At 27.4% G+C, this 24,868-nt stretch overlaps 2 protein-coding genes and 2 pseudogenes across 3 annotated transcripts; 3 read left to right on the plus strand and 1 right to left on the minus strand.

Annotated features, from left to right (window-relative positions):
• Nucleotides 1-1,911: 1,911 nt before the first annotated feature.
• Nucleotides 1,912-18,399, plus strand: LOC126554593 (uncharacterized; annotated as a pseudogene).
• Nucleotides 5,621-7,731, minus strand: LOC126554592 (uncharacterized; annotated as a pseudogene).
• LOC126554591 (uncharacterized) lies at nucleotides 8,291-12,687 on the plus strand. 2 transcript variants are annotated; one of them, XM_050209649.1, is made up of 13 exons: nucleotides 8,292-8,597; nucleotides 8,661-8,943; nucleotides 9,016-9,135; nucleotides 9,339-9,392; nucleotides 9,517-9,636; nucleotides 9,705-10,242; nucleotides 10,311-10,533; nucleotides 10,640-10,903; nucleotides 10,988-11,365; nucleotides 11,434-11,949; nucleotides 12,089-12,183; nucleotides 12,276-12,473; nucleotides 12,552-12,687. In XM_050209649.1, exons 1-12 carry the CDS (start codon nucleotides 8,459-8,461, stop codon nucleotides 12,399-12,401), a joined length of 2,856 nt encoding a protein of 951 aa, XP_050065606.1. In that variant the 5' UTR covers nucleotides 8,292-8,458; the 3' UTR covers nucleotides 12,402-12,473; nucleotides 12,552-12,687. The 2 variants fall into 2 exon arrangements, with proteins under 2 accessions (XP_050065605.1, XP_050065606.1); XM_050209648.1 differs by having other exon boundaries at nucleotides 8,291-8,943.
• An 890-nt stretch (nucleotides 18,400-19,289) lies between the features above and the next one.
• Nucleotides 19,290-21,340, plus strand: LOC126554588 (uncharacterized). Its single transcript, XM_050209645.1, has 2 exons — nucleotides 19,290-20,383; nucleotides 20,443-21,340. The coding sequence occupies exons 1-2, from the start codon at nucleotides 19,290-19,292 to the stop codon at nucleotides 21,338-21,340; spliced, it is 1,992 nt and encodes a 663-aa protein (XP_050065602.1).
• Nucleotides 21,341-24,868: the final 3,528 nt, after the last annotated feature.

Raw genomic sequence — 24,868 nt, forward strand, 5'->3', positions numbered from 1 at the left:
AAATTATAATATAATTGTTCTACACGTTCCGTATAAGTTAATACATCTTCGTCATTTTTCATACGAACAGAATTTAATCCTATCTGCAATGTTTGTGGCGACAATTGCTGTTCAAAAGCCCCCCGTAACATCTTTTTAATAGTTTCCCAATCGCTAGTTTCCCTATATCGACATACTTCTAACGCTTTGCCAGTAATCCTAGTGTTAATAAATTTTACTAGTAAGGGTATGGTTTCTCTATCTACTGCCTCGCATGCATAATCGCACGCCCGTATGAATGAACAAACGTCTTTCGCATCGGCGCAAATTGGTATCATAGCAGTGACCTGCTCAATTGTAGCCTTTACACTAGACTTTTTTGTTCTTTGTTTCCTTTTCTTTGGTCCTAATTCTGTATGGACTAAATTCGGTGTACTACGTAACCCTAATGCCGGCAGTACACATTCACCGAGACTTCGCGAGAGCAGCCGAGCGCGAGAGTCAACTAGACGCGCTCGTGTCACTTTGCCTAGACTCGACTCGCCTCGACGGCGCTCGGTCGGAAAGCGGTTTTTGTTGCCCGAGTCAAAGGACACGAGGCCATTCGAGTCGCGAGCACAAGAGCACCTAGTTCATACTCGTGTGTTCTCACATATTCGTCGCTTTTTTATTTATTAATTATTGTTGTGCTTTTCGTCATGTGTGACTGGTCCAACGATTTTACGTTGAAGTTTTTGGAGTTATACCAAAATGAACCCGTTAAATGGGACCCGATGCATTTGTACCACAAAGACAGGAAACAAATCAACGATGCATGGGTTCGATTAAGCGGACAACTGGAATGTCCAGTAACCGAATTAAAGAAAAAAAAAGACTCGCTCATGGCTACATTTAGGGGCCATTTGCGTAAAAAAAAGCATCGATCAGATCAGGAGCCGGTGTAAATGATATTTATAAGCCAATATGGTTTGCTTACGAATATATGGAGTCTTTTCTATCACCAATTTACGAATGCCAGTCAACTATAAATACAGTAAGTATCTACTATAGATAATTATATTTAACCCGTCGTAACGATAACGACTTTATAAAAACGCTCTAAATAATACACAACGTACAGAAATAACATAAAACCAATAACAATCTATTTTTATCATATTATATTTGACTGCCACAACTTAAATAAAAACTATTTATAAAATAAATATTACAAACATTTTACATATTATTGTAAAAGTATGCAGTAAATGCTTCTCTTATCTTGATAGCACACGCATAGAAATAATGCAGTTAATTTTACTTATGTTAAGGTGTTGAATGTAGAAATATTAAATTAATATTTTAATGTGGTTTAAATAATGAAATCAAAGAGTTGAATTAAGTAATATTATTTAACAACGCCCTTGTTTTAAATAACCAAAAACTTAAAACATTTCAAAATAAAAGTATATTTAAATTGACTTTAGGTAAGTATTCAGTTTTAGTAATTTTGTTGTTAATTTTACTTAAATTAAGGAATTCGACAAGCAAATCTTAAATTGAGTTTTCTGTAGCTTATAATAAATTATAAAAGTGTTAGAATAACATTTGTATAGCTAATACTATACAACGGGTTCTATAGATTATTAATTTGAAAGTTGATATTATTGTTAAATCAACACCATTTTGTGTTATATCTGAATATCTAAATGTTAATGTTATTGTTATATTCTGTGATGTGACGCTTGAATTGATCATAATAGCAGTCTAAATTTAGATTTGACCACTAAAAAAGTAAAAAATTCTTTTTTTTAAATATAATAATTATGGACAGTTAGGTTTATCAATATTTATATTGTTCGGCGCGTCTTACATTTTTATTTCATTTTAATATTTTATATTACATCATCATTTCATTTCTACTCTTTTGCCGATGTACATCTATTACTCGCAATGGATTTGTTTCAAGACGAAGTAAGTACCTATAATATTTTTCAATGGTTTTGATTTAACTATTTAATTACTTATTGTTATATTTACTTTACTGTTAACTATAGTTTCTTTATCATTCTTACGCGGATTCTTTGGAGACAACGTCGTAGTTACAGACTCCGCAATTAACTCCACCACTTGTGAAAACGAAAATAATATATTATTAGCTGAACCACAAAATTCGTCATTTATAGACATTTCATTTTATAATCAAAGTAGTACAAGTCTAAAAAGTTCTAAACAAAAAGAAACTTTGCAGCGCAACGATCATAGTAAATATGGCAAGTATAAGCCTATGGAATGGACAATTGAAGTAAGTTAAATTAAATTTAAATATTTTCTAAAGATATAAGTTCTTAAAATTGATCATAATAAGTACATGCATTAACAATTAATTAATGTTTTTCCCAAATTTATATTCTAAGGACTATAATTTAAATAAATCGTGATGGTTAAACATAAACTATTACAATTATTTTTATTTTTATACAGAAATAGGTACATATAATTATTAATTATTATAAAATATACTCTATTCAAAATTGTTTATTTTGGTAATAGTTTAATGTAGATAGGTATATTGAATATTAACATATAAGTATATACATTTATTATACTAATAAGTACATTTAGGATTATGAAAATAAAATTCTGATACTATTTTTTAAGTTATTAAAATCATTGTATAAATCAAACTACTTTTACACGTAAAACATAGTCGGCTGCACAGTCGTCGACTCTATGACGTCACGCGGCTAATCGTCAAATCTCATTATCTCGTAGAATAAATGATTTTTTTTTAACTTCTATTTTTAACTAAATTAAAGATTTTACTAAAACGTTTTTCATTATGTTGAATATACCAGTCATCAATAAACTTTAAATTAGAAAATAATATTACTGTTGCGATGTTTTTAATACTAAATCATGTATTTTTGTATTTTGAAAAATAAATTACTTAAAAAATAGTGTACAATAGTAATTTGCTTTTACCCACACTTTTAGAACGAAATAATTTAAAATATAATTGAGTGATCGGTTGAAAAGTACCTAAGTTTTAAAATGAGTTGGACAAAAAGTTCGGCTTCAATTTTTATTGTCGGACAAAAAGATGTGCTATTTTTAGTGTCAGATAAATAGTCCGAAAATTCATAATATTCTATTATTTCTAAATTTTAATTTGATTTTTTTGTTAATTTATATTTATTTTAATTTTAAACTGAAGCGATCACAAACAACCTACAAGTTCACCTAAAATTACTTTCCAAGTGAATATTAAATGGATATTTGTATAGATTTAGATAGTCTTCGTAGGCTAGGAATGTCTTATTATAATATAATAATATACAGTGTGTAAACGCTATCTGAGAACACTCAATAAATTTGCATAGAGTACTGCGATTTAAATTCTGTGTTTTGGTGGGTTGTTATAACATAAAAATACACATTTTTACGGTATTTGAATTTTTTTAACTTGGTTAGGCTTGCGCATGCGCAGAACAACTTTTTTTTCTTAAATGGTAACCACCTATTTAAACCACCAATTATTTTTCTACTTATTTTCTTAATGAATTTTGGTAGTCAACCAACTTTCTAAGTCCAAAATTGACCAATTTATGGCCCTTCAACCAAAAAACTGCAAAACACACACAATTTACAGTTTTTTGACCGTAACTTTTAAATAATTATTCTACGATTGTTTTAAGTTTGATATTGTTATCTTAATAATAAGGGGACGCAACAATAGCAAAAATACCGTACAAAAACATGTCAATTTTGTTCCAATAATACGGCTTACAGAATGGTTTTAGAGCAAAATACCTTAATTAAAAGTTGTAGAGGAGAGTTATATCGGGTGAAGTATAAGACTCGATTTTTGATATTTTAATTTTTTATACCAATTATTCACAAGTAAAAAAGTGAAAAAAACAGAAAACGCAAAACGGTTTTATCGAGTTTGAGAATAAAATATCGAAAATCGAGTCTTATACGTCACCCAATATAACTCTCCTCTACAACTTTTAATTAAGGTATTTTGCTCTAAAACCATTCTGTAAGCCGTATTATTGGAACAAAATTGACATGTTTTACAGTAAAAAAGTTGTAATTACGGCCGTCGTGTGCTGCTATCGTTTCTAGCGGCAGAGTTTGTCACTTCCTAGCTACGACATCCACGCGCGCACGCACGAAGCAGGTCAAAACCGGTTTATTATCGGCGGTCCGCGCCTCGCACGTCGCGTCGTTGCATTATTTTTATTTATATTTAGGTATAATATTATAATATAGTAAATTATTCCATTTTGATCATATTATTGTTTACGGGAAATAAAACGAAATAAAATTATGCTCGATTTATATGCTGCCCGCGAGTCGTGACCGTATTGACATATCAGCTGCGGCTGTGAAGAAAAACTTATTTTTTTAGTTCCAAAAACACGGCTTACTGGATGGTTTTAGAGCAAAATACATTAGTTAAAAGTTGTAGAGGAGAGTTGAATCTGTTAACGTATAAGAATAGATTTTTGATATTTTATTTAATTATACCAATTATTTACAAATCAAAAAAGTGAAGAAAAAAAACGAAAATCACCGTACAAAAACATGTCAATTTTGTTCCAATAATATGGCTTACTGAATGGTTTTAGAGCAAAATACCTTGATTAAAAGTTGTAGAGGAGAGTTATATTGGGTGACGTATAAGACTCGATTTTCGATATTTTAATTTTTTTTATACCAATTATTCACAAGTAAAAAAGTGAAAAAAAAACAGAAAACTCAAAACGATTTTATAGATTTTGAAAATGAAATATCAAAAATCGAGTCCACTAATTTTATATAATACCTCAATAACAACTCATTTAAAAACATTTAAACATAATTTTTTTATAATATGTATTATTTATAGTGTTAAAAATATAAGAATTTATAAAAATTAAAACTTATCTCATAAAATAATTAGTATATTAGATATACCTATATGTATACAATAAGACTACATAAATTAGTAATTACTTAAAAAGTAACAAATAAAATTGTATTATAACTATAATAATAATTATCACCTATACTACACAATTATACAAATTAGTAATTTAACAAATGAAATTGAATTTACAAATAAGGTGATTTATTTCAATACAATTTATTATACATACGATTATTTGAATAATTTTATCATTAATAAATAATAACTAATAAGTATCTTTGTTATAAAATAAAATATATATTTTATACAAGAATTTTTAGACAATATATAAGTGAAGAAAAAAGTATGATACACAAAATACATGCATATAGATATAGGTAGGTACTAATTATTCACATCCAAAAAAATAATATAAATGTTATGAATGGTACCTATATGACAAATTACATAATATTTGGTATATAAAATATAGATACGTACTAAGAACCTTTACTAAATTAATTTTTAGTATTTACAGGATTATAACTTAGAGTAATATTTTTTATATCTGATTTTTTTGCTTTCTTATTTAAATAAAATTTCGCTATAAAATATATTAAAAATATATTATTACGGCAACTAAATATTTGTTTGTGTATATAAATTCATACGTTTTATCTACAATGAGTGAATTTAATAATATATTTTGTTGATCTAATTGATTATTTATTTCGTTAAACGCGTCTTTATTAAATTTAATATTTTTTATTTCATCGTAGTGAATAGGTTTGGGGTAGGGCTGATTTGAAAAGTTGAAAACATTGCAGCATGAATCGTTCAAAAGAGATAAGTCTACTGGAACTGAGGAATATGTTTGATATATCTGTTCCGTTTTCAGTACACCTTTCGATGTATAAGCAATACACCCAGACTTCAAGTATAACTTCCCAGAACTTTTAATTTTAATTTTTTGAGTGATAGACTGTTTATTACAAATTATAGTAATTGTAGTGGGTTTTTCACATACAAAAAACCAATGATTTTTGAAAAATGAGGGATACCACATTTCTGTTTTGATTTCAGAGATATAAGTATCACACTGAGGTGGTTTAGTTACAGAATTTTTTAGTAATTCTGTTACACATGTGGGGTCCGTGTCACTATTATGTACAATCTCATTAAATCCACAAACAAATATTTTCGCTACTAATTTACAGTTATTTAAACCTGTCCAAATAAAATATTTGCTCATTATTTTGTCCATTAACAAATACATAGAAGCTTTAGTCATATGAAGAAATTGACTATGTTCGTTAATTGGGATGTAAATAGGTAATATATAATAAACATTGAAATTTTCTACAAGGCACAGAGGAAATGTTAAAGAAAAAATAAATCTATCGCCTATTGTGTGCATTTCAATGCTTAATATTTTGAAAATTTCTTGAATGTTCTCCTCATCAAATTTAACTGGAATTTTCAAATCATCCGGGAGAATATTCTCTATGTGTTTTATTTCCGATAGTAATTGGTCGGGTGTTATTATAAATGCATCTACTATATTATTTCGTACGTTAGAAATTACTCTTTGTAAATTACTTACAAGTATGTCCAATTCAAATATAGTGTTTTCTAGTATAGATATCGAGCTCAAAACATTAATTTTTCTGTTTTCGTTAGCGATCGCAATAATCATTTCGTTCAGTTTATTTTCTCCTTGTCTCATGTTTGCATCAAATAATTTCTTATTTTCATTAAATGATGTAACAGAATCATTAAAATTAACTATTGTGGTTTTTAATATAGATATCTGATCATGAACAATACGCATAACGTCTTTCTGATTGTTTTCCAATTTATTGATTTCACTATCATATCTTCGTACATCGTCAGCATCAGCTACTCCATACATCCATTTAAATACCGTACCTCCTAACTCAAAAGATCGCCTAACCTTTTTGTATGTCTACCCATTTGTACAATTAAACCTATCTCGTTTTCCAATTTATTCGCGTGTTTTCTTAATTGATACAAAGTTAGAGATATTTCCTTGTACTCAATTTGTTCAATTGTTTTTAACATTTTCCTAATATTTCTAAGACTGCTATTTAAAAAAATTAAATCCATATATGTATTTATTGTCCAACTACTTCCGCAAGCTCTACCATTACCTATGAGTTCGTACTGCAAACCCGGGCTATCGCTGGTCGATGTCAATTCAAACAAGTCTTCTTCATTATTACCAAACGTAGTCGAAATTTGTATGATAAATAACAACAACATTATTTGATAAACGATCTTCTCAACGTCCATTTTAACTTTTTTTTCTTCGTATCTTTAGTGTCGTCCAATATAATTATACTTAGCGTACTACGTATAACCACTACGAGTATGTATCTACAACAATAAGATTAAGTAAATTTAAATCTTGTGCTATTAGTATGAACAAATAATGATAATAAAATATTCACCAATTTGTATTTTTTTGTTTAACTTGTAAAATATAAACTTTATTTATAAAAAACACAAAAATATATTGAAAACTAAAGGGACCAACACCTTTCGTTAGGTGTAACAATTAATATTGAAATACGTCTTATCAAAAACAAATAAAAAATTGAATAAAAAATAATAAACTTAGTAAATAAAAACAATATTTTTACCTGTTTCAATGTTTGAATTTCACTTGACAAATATCAAATGTCGAACACCATTAATCTTTTCACTCGAAGTATTGAATGGCGTTATGTGTTGATAAAAAAAAAAAATTCAAAAACTATTAAAAAAAAACACAGAAATTTAAAGATAGTCGAAACACTGTGTATAACGTACAACAAAATCGTTTCTTCAATATGGAAGTCTTGCATTCGATGGTGTACTCTGAATAAGTACTGGTTAGTAAAATGTATTCGATAACGGTATAATATATTGTAATGATATATATATATTATATATATCATATTTAATTATATATAATATATTTTATCGATCGACATTTAAATTTAAAGATCATATACATCATAATTATACATATTATTTAGACAACATTTAAAATTAAAATAAGATGTCAAATTACATTCATTACAGTAGAATCTACTGTAATGATATTATGATTTATTGAGTAGATTATTATCTATAATTCACATCAATTTATATATAATAACTTTAATTAATATTTTTTAAAGGTTACTTTAAATTATGTATAACCTTTAAAATTAAGACAATAAATGTTACATTACTTACATTATAGATTACAATTAAAATTACAATTAGATACAATTTAAATACTTATATGTGGACATTCGAACAAATAGTTTAAAAATTATTATAGCATGATATTTTAATATTTTATCTTTATCGTAAAGATATTATAAGTAATTATAATAATTACCTAATTATTGTCGTACAATCAAATTAATGCGTTTGATAATAACCAAAGGACAATATTAGTGAGTAGGTATGACAAATGCAATTCTAGCTGTCAGATATTTTCATCAAATAATAATATATTTGCTATATAATATTACTTGTATAGAAGTAGTTGAAAGTTAGTGGTGTGCGTGTGTTTTTTTCCTTTAAAAAAAATTGTTGTTTCTTTATTGTATGAAAATGGCTTTGCAAAATATTTTTTTGTTATCAAATCGCTCAACACTAAACTTAAAAGAAGCCATTAAATTACTTAAAAAACCAAATTTAAACAATGATGACGTAGTGCAGTGTTATAACTTAGAAGCAAAACCAGGTTTGTGGTATATGTGTGCATACAATCAAAGATCTAAAGACGGTATTGAATGGCAATCAACAGGTACTCGTTCATTGCCTAATGAAAAAAATCCCACCGTACTGGCCGAATACTTTTCATTCGAAAAATTGAATAAAAGTGTATTTAGACTAACGAATACAAACGATATTGTCTTGGTTAACTATTCAGATTTGAACTCTACAGTTGAGAAAACAAAAAGAACACATACTTCTAAAAAAAAATCTATCAAAAATATTATGAAAAGCCGTTTCAAACTAATAAAAAAAAATAATAATTCTGTTTCTAATGAAGTAATTAAACATGAATCCACAGAAAAATATGTCAGGTAAGTACATCAAACATTATGAATTGTTTTTCTTATAATTGTTTTATGCTTAAATTGATATTTTTTTTCAAGCAACAATTTTGGACAATATTTAGGAGATGATGGTTCCCTTCCAGGAGGTTCCACCTTTGTGCAGTCTACAGCCCAAATAGTAAAATCTGCTCCGAGTGCTCCGACTTTATCGCAATTCAAGTAAGTATAGGTACCTATAATCTATACGTCTCTCCGAGTTTACGCACTTCTAGTATCAACACTGTGCCATCGGACATATACATGTAACGGTCGAATTTAAAGTTTTTAAGTACAATCATAAGTATTAATCAATAATAATATATAAATACTATAGTATTAAATTGTTTACTTTGTTTTAATAATTTTAAAATTATATTCGATAGTGATGGTGCCGTTAGTAATGCATTATCCAATGAAGATAGTCTGATTCAACAATCGTAAGTTTTTATTTTGTGTTTTTTTTTATATAGCACAATAGTTATTAGTATATTATATACAAGTACGTTCACAAGTACAAATGATTAAATTACAGATTATTTTTTTTAATATGTTTATAAATAGTGTTTACCCTAATATTGAAACTATTATTATGCATGATGAAAATAATTTAGAAATAAGTGGTATCAATGCAATTAATGAAGTCAGTTCTTACGAGGTTGTTAAAGAAAATCTTAGCGCAGAGTAAGTCTTACATTTCCATGTAAAAGTAATATATAATAATTAATAATAATTTTATTTTTGACATCCAGGAATACGTTAAAAAAATATACTGGTAGGCGTATCGTTGATATGATGTTTATATTCAAACAAATAAAAAAAAGTCGACACATAGGTGGTTTCGGTTGTACTTTTTTGGATATGCAATTTGTATCCGAAAAGCAGAGTGGTTTTAGGTCTTCGTTCAAGTTTGCATGCGAAATGTGTAACTGTGAATTAATCATTTATTCAGAAGAAAAGGTGCCTTCTTCATACATTCCAATAAATGAAGCAATTGTTAGTGGTACAATTGCAGCTGGTATTGGGTATTCACAGTTGTCAGAATTAACAGCATCATTAGATGTTCCTTGTATGTCAAACACCACATATAACGTAGTTCTTTCTAAAATGGGTGATACAATACACGATGCTGCATTACAAGAGATGAAACTAGCAGGGGAGGAGGAAAGAAAGTTTGCTATTGAAACTGGTTGTTTTGATGATGATGGTGTACCAATGTGTACTGTGATCGCTGACGGACAATGGTCAAAACGATCTTATAAGACCAAATATGACGCATTGTCTGGAGTTGTAAGTGAACGAAAACATAAAAAAAATCAAAATATTTTTATATAATATAATAATATGTTTGTTTTCAGGCTACAATAATAGGTTACAAATCAAAAAAAATTTTGTTTATTGGTATACGTAATCGCTATTGCGTAGTATGTCAAAGAGCTGCTAATAAAAAAACAACTGTACCTGACCATACGTGTTTTTTAAATTGGACTAAAGGAGCAACTAGTATGGAAGCTGATGCAATAGCTGAAGGATTCAAACGAAGTGTAGAAATGCATGGTCTTAAATTCAATAAATTAATCGGTAAATACGTATTTAATTGGGCATTAAATAAACTGTACAATATAAACTTTACTTTATAAAAAATTAAGATAGTTATAAGATAATATAAATATTTATTTCGTTTTAGGTGATGGAGATTCTAGTGTCACTAGACGATTACGTGAATTAATGCCATATGGACCTAATCTATTAGTTGAAAAAATTGAATGCCGCAATCATCTATTGCGTAATTACGGAACTAAATTAGCTGCAATGATTAAAAATACTAATTATCCTATAACATTGAGAAATCACATAAAAAACAATCAATTACGATTTAGATTTGCTATTACTAAAGCAATTGAGTATCGTAATAAATTGGAAAATCAAACAAAAGCTCAAAAAATATTTGGTTTGTTATTTTAATTTAATGTGTTCTAATTACATCAAACTGATTTTTTTTTTTAATATTTAATATTTATTTAAATTGTACTAGGTTTAAGAAGAGATATAACGAATAGCTTTTTACATATTCTTGGCGATCATAAGCAATGTGAAAAATACTTTTGTAATGGTTCAAAATTGAATGAAATTAATTATTTTTCATTAGCAAACAAATCGGGTCTTCTACAAGAATTTAGTCAAATTGTTAGTCGTTTAGCTAACAATGCAGACAGCTTATTAATGAACGTAGATAATAATATCTGCGAACAATTTAACAGTGTAATAAATAAACATCTATCTGGAAAACGGATTAATTTTTCACAAAGGCAGTCCTACAATATACGAGTAGAAGCTGCTGTATTGTCACATAATACTGCAGGGAAATATATACGTAGTATTCATAAGAGTATTGTGAATGATATCAGTCCTGGTAAATATTGAAATGTATGATGTATGATGTGCAATATTATGATAAAAATTGAAAATTTTATCTTCTAGGTAATATAGGTAAAAAGTTTTTAGAGTCAAAAACGAACAAGATGCAAAATACACGTAAACGAAAACTATTTCAAGAACATAGACCTAAAAATGTAGCAAGTTCTGGTCCAGACCAAAATTATGGACTAGTAGAGACTTTAATTGACGATATAACACCCGAAGAAATTAATAAAAGAAAAAAAACTTTTTTAGATACACTTAATTTAACTCCGTCCAATAGATTGGCATTAGAATTTGAAACGAGAATTCAATCAAATTCTCAAAGGTGGCATAAAGAAAGACGTAATCGCTTAACAGCATCAAACTTTGGACGCATATGCAAAATGAGAACATCAACATCTTGTAAAAATACTGTTTATGATCTATTGTATAGAACTTTCACATCAAAAGCCACAGAGTATGGAAAATTAATGGAATCGGTAGCCATTAAAGAAGCAGAAAAAAAAATTGGACAAACAATAAATACATGTGGACTTTTCATTGATGTCAACCAACCATTTTTAGCTGCTTCTCCTGGTAATACATATTTATACATTTATTACCTATATTATAAATAAACTGTAAATTAGGAAATGCATAAAATAAATACCTAATTTTATAATTACAGTAGTAAAACGCTGATTTTAAAGTAAAGGTATTTTTTTTATATATATAGATGGGATAATAGGTGAAGATAGTTTAGTGGAAATAAAATGTCCGTTTTTAGCAAAAGATTGTGACAACTATGTAGAAGCCTTAAATGAAAAAAAGGTATAACACATAATAAATTTGTATATTATAATATTTGCAATAATATTTATTTAAAAACATAAGTTTAATAACTACCTACTTTATAATTTTAGCTACCCAATTGTACGTTAGTTCATGGCGAATTGCGTTTAAAAACTAGTAGTAATTATTACTACCAGGTGCAAGGACAAATGCATATATGTCAAAAAAAAATGTTATTTTGTTACTTACACCAATAAATGGTTAAATATCGAGTGCATAACCTACGATGAAGAATTTTGGCAGAAACAAATGGAGACTAAGTTAGAAAAGTTAGTGCATACAAAAGGACATATGAAAATGTCATATAGGTATCTAGTTGTATATTTAATGAGTTTTATTTTTTTCAGTTTTTACATGAATTGCATATTACCAGAAATCATAAATCCACAGTATGGTAAACGCCTATTGGTAGACGATATAAAAGACCCAAAAGAAGACAGAAAATAATCAATATAATACAATATACATCTACGTCAATACTCCTTTTATTATTATTATAATAATTATATTTATGTATTAGGTATATAGGTATTACAATGAGTATACTTACGGTTATTGGGCTATATTAGTATATCTCATTGGTATCTTATATGGATCACTCTAATAATAAATTTATGAATATAATACCTACATACAAGTATAGGTATAAAGTATAAACTATTGTTTTTTGTTTCAACTATTTAGATTTTGTTTGATGAAAAATCATAAAATTGCTGTATGAATTTATGTTTAGTAGTATAATATAATCTACAAAAAATCATAATTTTTCACTTATCAATATATAAATATATAATAGGTACATTATAAATAGATAATAGATATAGGTACTTTAAATTTTATTTTATTTAACATTTTGTTGTGTTAGAGATTGCATACTCTATCTAATGGTATATAAAAATATTTAAGTAAATAGGACTTAGATAAAAACAATTAACAATTATTGTGATTTTTGCTCTAGGAACATGTTAGTAGGTAAAAATGTATGTTATTTTATTATTATTCATTCACACTGAATCATTATTAATCCCAAATTTGGAAAAAGGTTGTTGAAATCAGATACATTAGAACCAATTTAATTAGAAAAAATAATTCAAGATGCGTGGAATAAAAAAACGAAAAAGAAATATTTGTTTTTACTATTTTGTATAATTATATAAATTTATAGATTATAAAATGAAAAAATTATGTATTTTTAAGTGTATTTAAGTAGGTACATGTTATTGTGCTCAATATTCTATTTTTCTTTGAATTACCAAAAAAATGTAAGTAGTTAGCATTTCCACGTACAAAAGTGTTATATGTATAAAATGTACGCAATACATTTAAATACTACAAAACTAATATTTAGATATTTAGGTAATATTGGTTTAGGTTATTGTTATAAATTAGTTATTATTTACTGTATATAAATATTTCATGAAGTAAATATCTTATCATGTATTATAAATACAAATCGCGTCGGAAACCGAGGGTATTAAAAATATTACAGTTGCATTTACCCATTTACGTGTATATTTAAGCGCGATCCGTCATAGACAAGGGTTCAAATAATAATAAACATCGCTCCCGAATAAACACAATCGTCGGCCGGCCGCCGACTACTAGTAGTGGGCGTGGTTAAAACGTCGCGTGCTTGCGGATCGCGAAAACACCTAACAGCGCGTTCTCTCGGACGTTGTATGCGTTTCACTTTTACTGTTGCGTCCTCTTAAGTTGATTGTTGCACATTATTCTAATCTTAATTGCTGCATAATTTTCATTGTAATTTGTGTATGAGTTAAAACTTATAGCAGAAAAAACGTAATAAGTATGTTGTTGATTTCATTAAATTTAATTGATCTATTAGGATTTATTAATAATTAATAACAAATTTAAATCTTATTTAAGTTATAATTTATTTATTAATTAATTAATTACGTATAAATTGTTCAAATTGTTGTCCGCCGTGAACAAAACATGATTCAGCGCGCCGCATAAATTCTTTATTTGTTGAAGCTGTAATTTGTTCATCAGTTAGTTGGTACATGCTACTGTTATTTTATCTTTTAAATTTTGAAGATTTATAGGTGGGTCGGCATACACTATTGTTTTTAAGTGACCCCATAAAAAAAAATCTAGTGGCGTAATATCAGGTGATCGTGGTGGCCATTTAAGGGTCCGTAAGTTCCTAGCCATCGATTTGGAAATTGTGCATTTAAATAGTCGCGAACTATGTGAGCATTGTGTGCTGGAGCACCATCGTGTTGAAAAATAATATTTTCTCTTAGAGCTAAAGGATTATCATCAAGCATTATCGTAATTCGTTTAATAAAAAATTATAATATCGTCTACCATTGAGCGTTCCTTCATAAAAATATGGACCAAGCAATTTACTACCAATTAAACCACACCAAACGTTTATTCCCCAACAGTTTGATTATTAGTTTCAAACGTCCAATGTGGATTTTGATGGTCCCAGTAACGGTTATTTCTTATTAATAACACCATTATTCGTAAACTTAGATTCATCTGTCCATAATATCGTATTTAAAATTAATGGATTTTCATCTAAACTGGTCATCAACCACGCAACAAAAGTAAGTCTCCGATCTGCATCACCCTGACGTAAATGCTGAATTAAATCAGGTCGATATGGATGCATTTTATACTTTTTCAAAACATTAAAAACCGCGGTATGAGATATTCCAAGCTCTCTACCAACGTGTCGTGTAGAAACTCTGGGATTCGCTCTAACATAGGCTAATAATTGTTCTTCGACCTCTTCACCTAAAGCATCACCTCGTCTTTGTCTTTGATTGCTCGCCGTTTTAGAAAATGACCCATAGGTTCTGAGATTCCTTTCTAAGTTATAAATAAAACTATGGGTAGGATGTTCTCTATCTTAAGTAATTAATAAAAAAAAAACAAAAATAACTTAGAAAATTATTTAAATGAAAATTTAAGTAAATTACTAAACATACCTGGGTAACGTTGAGCATAAGTTTGTGCTGCACGACGTGCATTTTTTTGACACTCCCAATAATAAATAATACATCGACTTTTTGTGAATGATTCATACTGTTCACGGAGTAACGTACGTGTTGAACGATGAAAAATAATTGAAATGTTCAGTCACTTAATTTATTTTATCGTATTTAATTTTGTATCAAATTGTCATACAGATAAAAGTTTACTTGAAGGTAGATATTACCTATACTAATGTTTAATTTTATAACGGTCGATAAAATACGATAAGTATTAAACAACGTTTATTTTCCAATTTAAAATAGCATAGGTTTCATGCACTAACCCTTGTAGAAACTTAGTAGATCCGGCACTAAGACAATAGTTTAAACAATTTATACGTTAAATAAATTGATTTATAAATAAACTTATAACTTAAATAAGATTTAACTTTGTTATTAATTATTAATAAATCCTAATAGATCAATTAAATTTAATGAAATCAACAACATACTTATTTACGTTTTTTTCTGCTATAAGTTTTAACTCATACACAAATTAAAATGAAAATTATGCAGAAATTAAGATTAGAATAATGTGAAACAATCAACTTAATTATTAAGGATAACAATATCAAACTTAAACAATCGTAGAATAATTATTTTTAAAGTTACGGTCAAAAAACTGTAAATTGTGTGTGTTTTGCAGTTTTTTGGTTGAAGGGCCATAAATTGGTCAATTTTGGACTTAGAAAGTTGGTTTGACTACCAAAATTCTTTAAAAAATTAGTAGAAAAATAATTGGTGGTTTAAATAGGTGGTTACCATTTAAGAAAAAAAAGTTGTACTGCGCATGCGCAAGCCTAACTAAGTTAAAAAAATTCAAATACCGTAAAAATGTGTATTTTTATGTTATAACAACCCACCAAAACACAGAATTTAAATCGCAGTACTCTATTCAAATTTATTGAGTGTTCTCAGATAGCGTTTACACACTGTATAAAAAAAAAATATAAACTGTACCTTGTATCTTCTTAAAAAAAAAAAAATGAAAACAATATATAGTAATGTATATGTACTTGTATGTACCAAAAAATTTTTAATTTAATTTACTTAAATTTAATATTAATTATATTTTATTTAACTTATAGGTCTATACTATCTAGTATATACTTAGCCACCTAGGTATATAATAAATTAAAATTTAGTAGAATATTTTATAAATTTGGGCTATATTTTCGTCCTAGATTCTCTTAATTAAACTTATTAAAATAAAAATTATTTATGAAATTTTGTAATAATTACATTTTTATAATAATAGACAATATTAGAAAAATCGCATACAACAAATGATGGTAGATATGTACTTGCGGATTCAAAAAAAAAATGATGGGTTTTTATCTGATGAAGCTCAGAACATATTAACGCAACTCTTAATAAATAACCTATTTCAAGAACAGAGCAAGTATGAATAAAACAGTTATATATTATTATATTATATTTAAAATATATAAATTGATACTATTTTAAAATATTATAGGGGTAATGATTTATTTTTTCGTAAAATATCTGATTTGATAGTGCAAGTATTTCCCAAAGAGCATAAGGTACACGCAATATTTTTTTATAGACTAAATTAATTTAGTTTAGATAAATACTTATTATTTTTAATTTGAATTTAGAGCGTTTACTTTATACCAGCAATTTCTGAGGGACCTACTCAAACTCACGCTAAAAAGAAACTTATAAAACGGTGGAAGAATGTAGCTCGTCGTTTAAGGGCAATTGGTGCTATAAATTCTTCTTCAATCGTAAAAAACCTACAACTTTCAGCTACAGATATTTCATTTTCTGGTATTTATAATTTAATACAAATAGATAATCATTTCTTTTTATTTTTTATTACTTATTAATAATATATATTTTAAATTTTACACGCTATAGAAGATACATTGGCTATTAAGCGTTGGTTGGCAAATGAAGGGTTGACAGAAAATTTTGACGTTGTTTTGTCTAAATGGCAATTAACTTATGAGTTACAAAAACATGAAATTTTAGAACCTAAAAATCAACATTTGTCAGACTTTTTTGAAGCTTGGCCTGTACTTCAGAGTCCGACTGGTTATGAATTGGTATGTTTTTTTTATCAGTTTTAATAATAAAATATATTTAAAACTATAATATAAGTAGGTATGAGTCTCATCTAATTAATACAATTTATATTTTATTATTTTGGACAGATTGTTGAAGACTTTCGTATTGGGTATCCTGAATCACAGAATTTATTCAAGGATTTTAATTGTTTTGTAAACAGTTGGGAAGTGTTCTCAACTAAATTATTAAAAATAAGAAGAAGCAGTATCAAAGATAAATATGCATCTAATCTACTGTCTAATTTGGATTCAGCTGAACTGAATGGAAGTGAGTATAATATGAGTATAGATATAGAGTAGGTAATATACTGTCCAGTGTATTTTATTTACATTTATTGGTACATGAATTTAGTGTAAATAAATAGCCAGAATAAAATATTAAATATTTCTAATAAGAACATTATTATTATTATTGTTTTTTTAAATATTAGTAGTCTATCAATACAAAAAGTAAAATATTATGATTTTGTATTGTTATTGTTAGTTTTGCATTATATGGATTAATTTATTGTTATTAATGTTATTATAATTATTATTATTTTAGATTTGAAAATAGTTAATGTTTTAAAATTACTTTTAATTCCTTATTTGATTCCAACTAAGACATTAATAAAAAATACTTTGCCTAATGGAAAAAATAAATGTTGGAAGCCTTCATTATTAGAATCTTCTTCTGCATTCACTTATTTTTGTACTGTAAGTTTATGATATAAAATTAGTTCATGAATAAATGTATACCTATTTATATTGATATTTTATTTAAATAGAATCTGATTGGTCTTCAAGAAGATATTGATAAGAGACGATCAAAATATAGTCAATATGGAGCTACAATTCAACCATATATAATCTTTGTTGGAAAAGATTTCAACTCCATTGCTTCCTGTTATATCAGGGTAAATAAAAAGTTATGGTGCTTTGACTGCCCTTTAAAAGCTCTAGAAATTTGTTTTAAGTCATATTTTGTATTTAATTGTGCATACCCCAACGAATGTTATGATACTTGGCTTGTAATTCAACAACAATTATTTAAATTGTTCACAAAATATGACAAAATAACTTCTATTACTACTTCTGTTATAGCTAATCTTAATGCATAACAATTGCCTTTTATATTTTTATTTTAATTTTTTTTGTTTAAAAACATTGAATTCTTAATTTTTTATATTTTTCTTAATTTCACAAGAGTACAAGACTCATATTTTAATAGTAACAACTAGTATTATATTATATTTTGATTTTGATTTCATTTTTGCTATTTTAGAGTTGTGAATTCTTAATTTTTTATATATTTCTTAATTTCACAAGAGTACAAGACTCATATTTTAACAGTAACAATCAGTGTTATATATTAGATATTATATTATATTTTGATTTTTATTTGATTTTTGTTGTTTAAGAATAGGAAATTCTTAATTTTTTTGTAATTAATATTATATATTATTATATAAGTACTATTATTTTATATATTTTATAAAATACATAATTATATTATATTGTTACAATTATTATTATTATTATTATTATTATTATTAATTATATTATTATTATTTACTACTCAAAGTAAATTAAAGTAAACTTCATTATGTATTTATGTTCTATCTGTTCATTAAAATGTCTTACAATTAATCAACTTATTTTGCATTTAAAAATTTATCATCATTACGGTAGCCAATCAGTATACACATGTAGGTAAGATGGTTGTGTAACAGATGTTCGAGGGTCTGATAAATTTAGAAAACATTTAATGAAATTTCATACTTTTCCAGTAACTACCGACTATAGTGTTGAAGTAAATAATTTAGGTGCTTCGGTATTAGAATCATCTGATACTGTTGATAATCATTTAACTGAAAATGAACAAAATCATATAAATAATTCCATAATTACCTTAAACAATTCAAATACATCTTATAAAAATATTGTTACTAAAAGTGTATTACAATTTATCACCAATTTATATAAAAAACCTACTGTAACTGAAACCCTAATGCAGGAAATAGTGGATGGAGTATCAGATTTATTTTCTAGTGGTATAGTTTTATTTTTAAAAAACATGGTAATGTCTCATTTAAAAGGTTGCAGTATTTCTGAAAAAAATGAAATAGATGATTTGTTTGATACTTCGGCTAATCCTTTTTTAAATTTCAAAACTGAATATCACAGATTTAAATTTTTTGAGGCTAATAATTTGTTTTTTAAACCCAAGACAATAGTGATAGGTCACACAATTGAAAAAAAAACTATTTCAGGCATAGATCAACAAATAATGGTACCAGTTCAAGGACATTTGCTATCAATTAAACAAAATCTTAAATTATTGTTTGAACTTCCTGGGGTTGACGAAACAGCCTTTCAGTATACTGAAGCTGCTACCGATCAAAATCAAATACTTTCATCGTTTCTTAATGGTACTACTTGGAAGTCTATCAAAAATAAATTTAGTAATAAAATTGTTTTTCCTATATTCTTGTATTATGATGATGTTGAAATAGGAAACCCATTAGGATCACACTCAGGTGTTCATAAAATGGGTTGTGTGTATTATACAATTCCTGCTTTCCCCCCAGAATATTTATCAACATTAGATAATATATTCCCTGCATTCTTATTTCACTCTTCAGATCTTTCAAAATTCAATAATAAAACTGTGTTCTCTGCTCTGATTAATGATTTGATTGATTTACAAGAAAATGGAATAACTATTACAGTTAATTCAAATATTATTCAGATATATTTTGTTCTTGGACTAGTCTTGGGTGACAATTTGGGCCTTAATTCTATATTAGGCTTTGTGACAAGTTTTTCAGCCAATTATTGTTGTAGAATTTGTCGCTCCCATAAAACTAACCTTCAAAAGATGCTGTTAGAATGCCCAGAATCCCTTAGAAATGAAGAAAACTATAAATTAGATGTCCTTCAGGCTAATGCAGCTGAAACAGGTGTAAATGAACTTTGTGTGTTTAATGCTATTCCTAATTATCATGTAATAACTAATAGTGTATGTGATTTTATGCATGATGTAACAGAGGGAGTTGCCCGTTATGATATGGCAGTTGTAATCACACAATTAATAAATGATAAGTATTTAACGTTAGAAAATTTGAATAATCGCATATTATTATTTGAATATGGTGTTACAGAAAAAAAAATTCACCTCCACCAATTAATCAAAATCATTTAAATAAAGGATACATAACTATGTCATCTTCTGAAATGCTTTGTCTTGTTAGATATTTTGCATTAATTGTTGGTGAACTAGTTCCTATTGACACCCCTATTTGGAAATTATATATAGCGTTACGAAAAATTGTGGATATATGCTGTGCAAGAACAATTCAACCTGAATGTTCTTATTTATTAAATCAAATAGTGGCTGAACATAATAGACTTTATTTATTATTATCCGGAAGTAATCTTAAACCTAAATTTCACATATTAACCCATTATGGGGGACTTTTAATAAAAAATGGACCATTAATATTGACTTCTTCAATTAGATTTGAAGCCAAGCATAAGGTATTAAAAGCGTATGCAAATTCAATTCCTTGTAGAATCAACCTTGGTCACACTCTTGCAAATAAAATTCAACTGCAAATGGCAAGTCGATATTTGACTATGTCTGGTTTAGGATCAGATTTAAAAATGGGCAAAAGTTATACAATAGCTCCAACTGAAGAATTGCCATCATTTATTTTGAATAAAATTCCTACTGAGTTGAAATCATATACATCAAGGTTGGATTATAAAGGAATATTATACCAACCAGGTATGATATTAGTATTAGAAGTAAATTTAGATAATTGCATTTTTGGAGAAATAATAAAAATATTTATTGGTGAATTACAAATACCATATTTCATATATAAGCAAATAATCACTGTAGGTTTTGATAGTCATTATTATGCATATCAAGTAAAATTAAATTCTGAACTACCATTTTGTGGTTGTTACATAACAGATTTACACGATCCTACTCCTACCATCATTAGGACTTTAGGAAATGGATATCAGTTAGTGTCATTAAGATATGCATTATAATGAATATTACTCATGGCACAGCTAATTATTATATTTGATAGTTTTATTATTTTATAATTTATTGTTTACATATTATATTATTATATTATTCAACTTATTTCATTTATGTAAATTACCATATTATGTATTTATGTTACATTAAATAAATCAAAATTATACTAAATTTGAGAGTTAAATTATTTACCTTTTAGATCTAATGAATTCATACACATATATACAGAAGTGTTGATACATGTACATTTGCAAATAAGATACTATTACTCAAATTTTGCTTCTATGGTGTTTTGTATTTATTATATACTATAATATATTACCTATACATTATATATATGCATTAAGTAATAATAAGTAAAAGGTGTTAGTTTAATATTGACATTTAATGAGGTTAATATTCATTTTAAACCATGTTATTTCTACATTTCTTTTTAAAATTATCTTTATTACAAATGGAGTTAATAGAGCTTAAAAATATTTGTTAAATCTAAATTTATTTCATACATATTATTTTGACAATAAGTGGAATTAGAATAACCTACAATTGGTGTTATTTTTACATTTGTTATAATTATCATTGTAATTAATTACATAGTTATTTTAAATAATGTTGTTGTTGTATCTACCCCTTAATAGAACTTGTGCATACAAATTAAGCATTTACAATAAATTCATTTTTTTTAACAATAAATTGTAGTTAAATCAACTGCAATTTAGCTCTGAGCGAAAAACGACGTGCAAATGTGTAATACATTAACACTTTAATGTGTTATAACGACTACACTTTTCTATGTGTGCATTAGTTGTCGGTCGACGAGGTATTACTTCCAAAGGTCTAATTACGCAAGAATCCTGTATGTCCTGTCTCCATGATCCCTCTTGAATTAAAGTACCGTTATCATCATACGTATCAAATGTCCCCGGTGGAGCATACATTTGATTGAAATTATTTTTTCTGATAAAATTGTGTAATAATATGCATGTCATAGTTAAAAGTGGTACTTTTTCTGTACTTAATGCAATTGGTCTTCTAAATATTCGAAATCTCGAAGCCAATATCCCAAACGTATTTTCAACTAACACACGTGAACTGGATAATTTTTCATTAAATAATCGTTTCTCGGATCCTAATTCATGATTTCCCGGATGAGGCTTCATTATGTGCGTACTCAACGCAAAAGCACCTTCACATAAAAAAAACATAAGGCAAGGATTCGTCTGATCCAGGCAAAGGATATGGCGTCGGCAAATTCAAATTATTTTCCGAAATTTTCCGCCATAATACACTATTCCGTAGTACACCACCATCAGTAATCCTTCCTTGGCTACCGATGTCAGCGAACATAAACTGATAGTTACTGTCTACTACGGCTAAAAGGACAATACTGAAAGTTTTTTTGTAATTATAATACTCCGATCCTGTATGAGATGGGAATTGTATGACAATGTGCTTTCCATCCATTGCTCCGATGGCGTGCGGAAAGTTTTTAGTGAATCCTTTTTCTACAACTAGCCATTCGTCTTGTGTAGACAGCATCTGTAAAAATAAAACGTAGAGCTACCTACTTGATGTTATTTTTCTTTAAGGAAAATATATGAATCATTTAAATTTATATTATATTATATTAATATATTATATTATTATTATTATTTTAATTTATATTTTAATCATTTAAATTTGTCTATAAATCATTTATATTTTCAAAAATACAAATATAATTTTAGATTCTGAACAGAGTGATGAATGTATTGATTTTACAATGATGTGTGTTTTTTTTTTTTTTTTTGTGTCTGTCGACAACATTTGGAGCAGTAAAAATGCTTCGATTTTTGACTTCAGCCCCTCTTTGAAAAGGAAATTGAATCTAGTTGGTACTTTGGGGGGTCAAAAGTCAAACATTTTCAATATTTTTGAAATGAATCGAGAAAAACCCCAAAAAATGAAGGAAAAACGGGATTTTTTACGCAAAACTAGTTTACGTCAAAATCGAATTTTTTATTTTGCTATAACTCAAAAACTAATCGATGTAAATACTTGAAATTTTCACCAAATGTTTATATTAGCGCTCTCCGTACACAGTTAAATTTTTAAAGAATTTTGAGTTTTTTTTTAACTATTTATAGACAACTGAAATTTTCAATTTTTTTGAAGTGTCGATAAAATTTTTTTGGCCCTATCAAAATAATTGACAATTTTATACAAAGTTCCTCATATGTTATTCTTATAGTAATAAAACAATTATAAGAATACATAGGCACAATTTTTTTTTATTAGCATTTGAAGTTCAAATTTTGACAAAAATTCGTCAAAATTATGAATATTTGCAAATTATTTTGTAGGTATAATTCATAAAAATGTTTGTATAGGTAGCTAAGAGTTGAAAATTTAATACAAGATTTTTCATAAGTTTAGCTTACAATAATTATAAAAGAACTTAAATGTTGGTGTATTCAGGCCATTAAAACATAAACCACCTTTTTCACCAACCACTGGAAATTATATCCTAGGCTGACAAATCATCTTCGTTCAGAATCGTTTTTCGTATACAATGATACCTATCATTGCATTCAAATTTAACCTACCCTAGTCCGAGGTCAACCCCGCTCCCTAATGTACATCAGAACGGTACCCACTTGCCCACTATTTTTTTATTTTATTTAGTCTTTTGTAACCGATGAACAAAGCCAAAGTGTGGAAATTAGCGCTGTACACGTCGAAGAAAATCAAAGTGTGGTACCTGAGAATATAACAGAGAATGCGAGTACAGTAGTTCCTGAGCAACCACACATAACACCTTCACAACCACATATAACACCTTCACAACCACACATAACACCTTCACAACCAACGCCAACGCTTCGACGTCGCGGTGCCCCTCCTTGAAGGTTAAATAATGAAAGAAGCATTTAGCTTGTTAAGAAATGCTATTACCAAAAGAAATAGTGAAAAAGAAGATGATGAATATGATCTCTTTGGTAAAATGATGGTGAAAAGAATGAGAAAACTGCCAGAACGTGAACGAGAGGAATTTATGCATGAGGTCGAAAGTTTGTACTTCAACAAACTACGTAACGCATACTCTGCTCATTCAAATACCTCATTAACTGAAATATTTAATCCACCATTTACAACATTTTTGGACTCTTCATATCAAAGCAGACCTTCATCTACTTTTTCATCATATTCTCATTCGACACATCCGATTTATTCAGCAAATGTTGAAGACAACATTGTTAATAGAGCTTTTTCAATGATTGATGAAAATAACGAGTAAGCTACTGAACAATAAAAGTTGAACATTACATTTTGTTTATTATTTATACTACCTTTTGAGAAAAGTTGTTATTTTTTTGATTTCAAATAAAGAAATATTTGAAGTTATAATTATTATTATAAGCAAACAATTTGTTTTTTTACCTTAATTTGATCTTTTAAAACTTCCACTAGGGCCGTACAGACTTCAGGTACAATTTTTGATATGATTTCACTTGACACTTTGAATAAAAAATAGAGACTTTTAAAACTATCACCAG

Source organism: Aphis gossypii, unplaced genomic scaffold (assembly GCF_020184175.1).
Source record: "Aphis gossypii isolate Hap1 unplaced genomic scaffold, ASM2018417v2 Contig00549, whole genome shotgun sequence".
Classification (NCBI taxonomy): domain Eukaryota; kingdom Metazoa; phylum Arthropoda; class Insecta; order Hemiptera; family Aphididae; genus Aphis; species Aphis gossypii.

Excerpts from the sequence above, each read along its gene's own strand:
- LOC126554591 (XM_050209648.1), top strand. The coding sequence starts at position 8,459 with ATGAAAATGGCTTTGCAAAATATTTTTTTGTTATCAAATCGCTCAACA. Across the intron at positions 9,136-9,338 it reads CCGACTTTATCGCAATTCAA|TGATGGTGCCGTTAGTAATG; the intron begins GTAAGTATAGGT and ends TATATTCGATAG. Across the intron at positions 10,534-10,639 it reads TAAATTCAATAAATTAATCG|GTGATGGAGATTCTAGTGTC; the intron begins GTAAATACGTAT and ends ATTTCGTTTTAG.
- LOC126554588 (XM_050209645.1), top strand. The coding sequence starts at position 19,290 with ATGCAGGAAATAGTGGATGGAGTATCAGATTTATTTTCTAGTGGTATA. Across the intron at positions 20,384-20,442 it reads ACACAATTAATAAATGATAA|AAAAAAAAATTCACCTCCAC; the intron begins GTATTTAACGTT and ends ATGGTGTTACAG.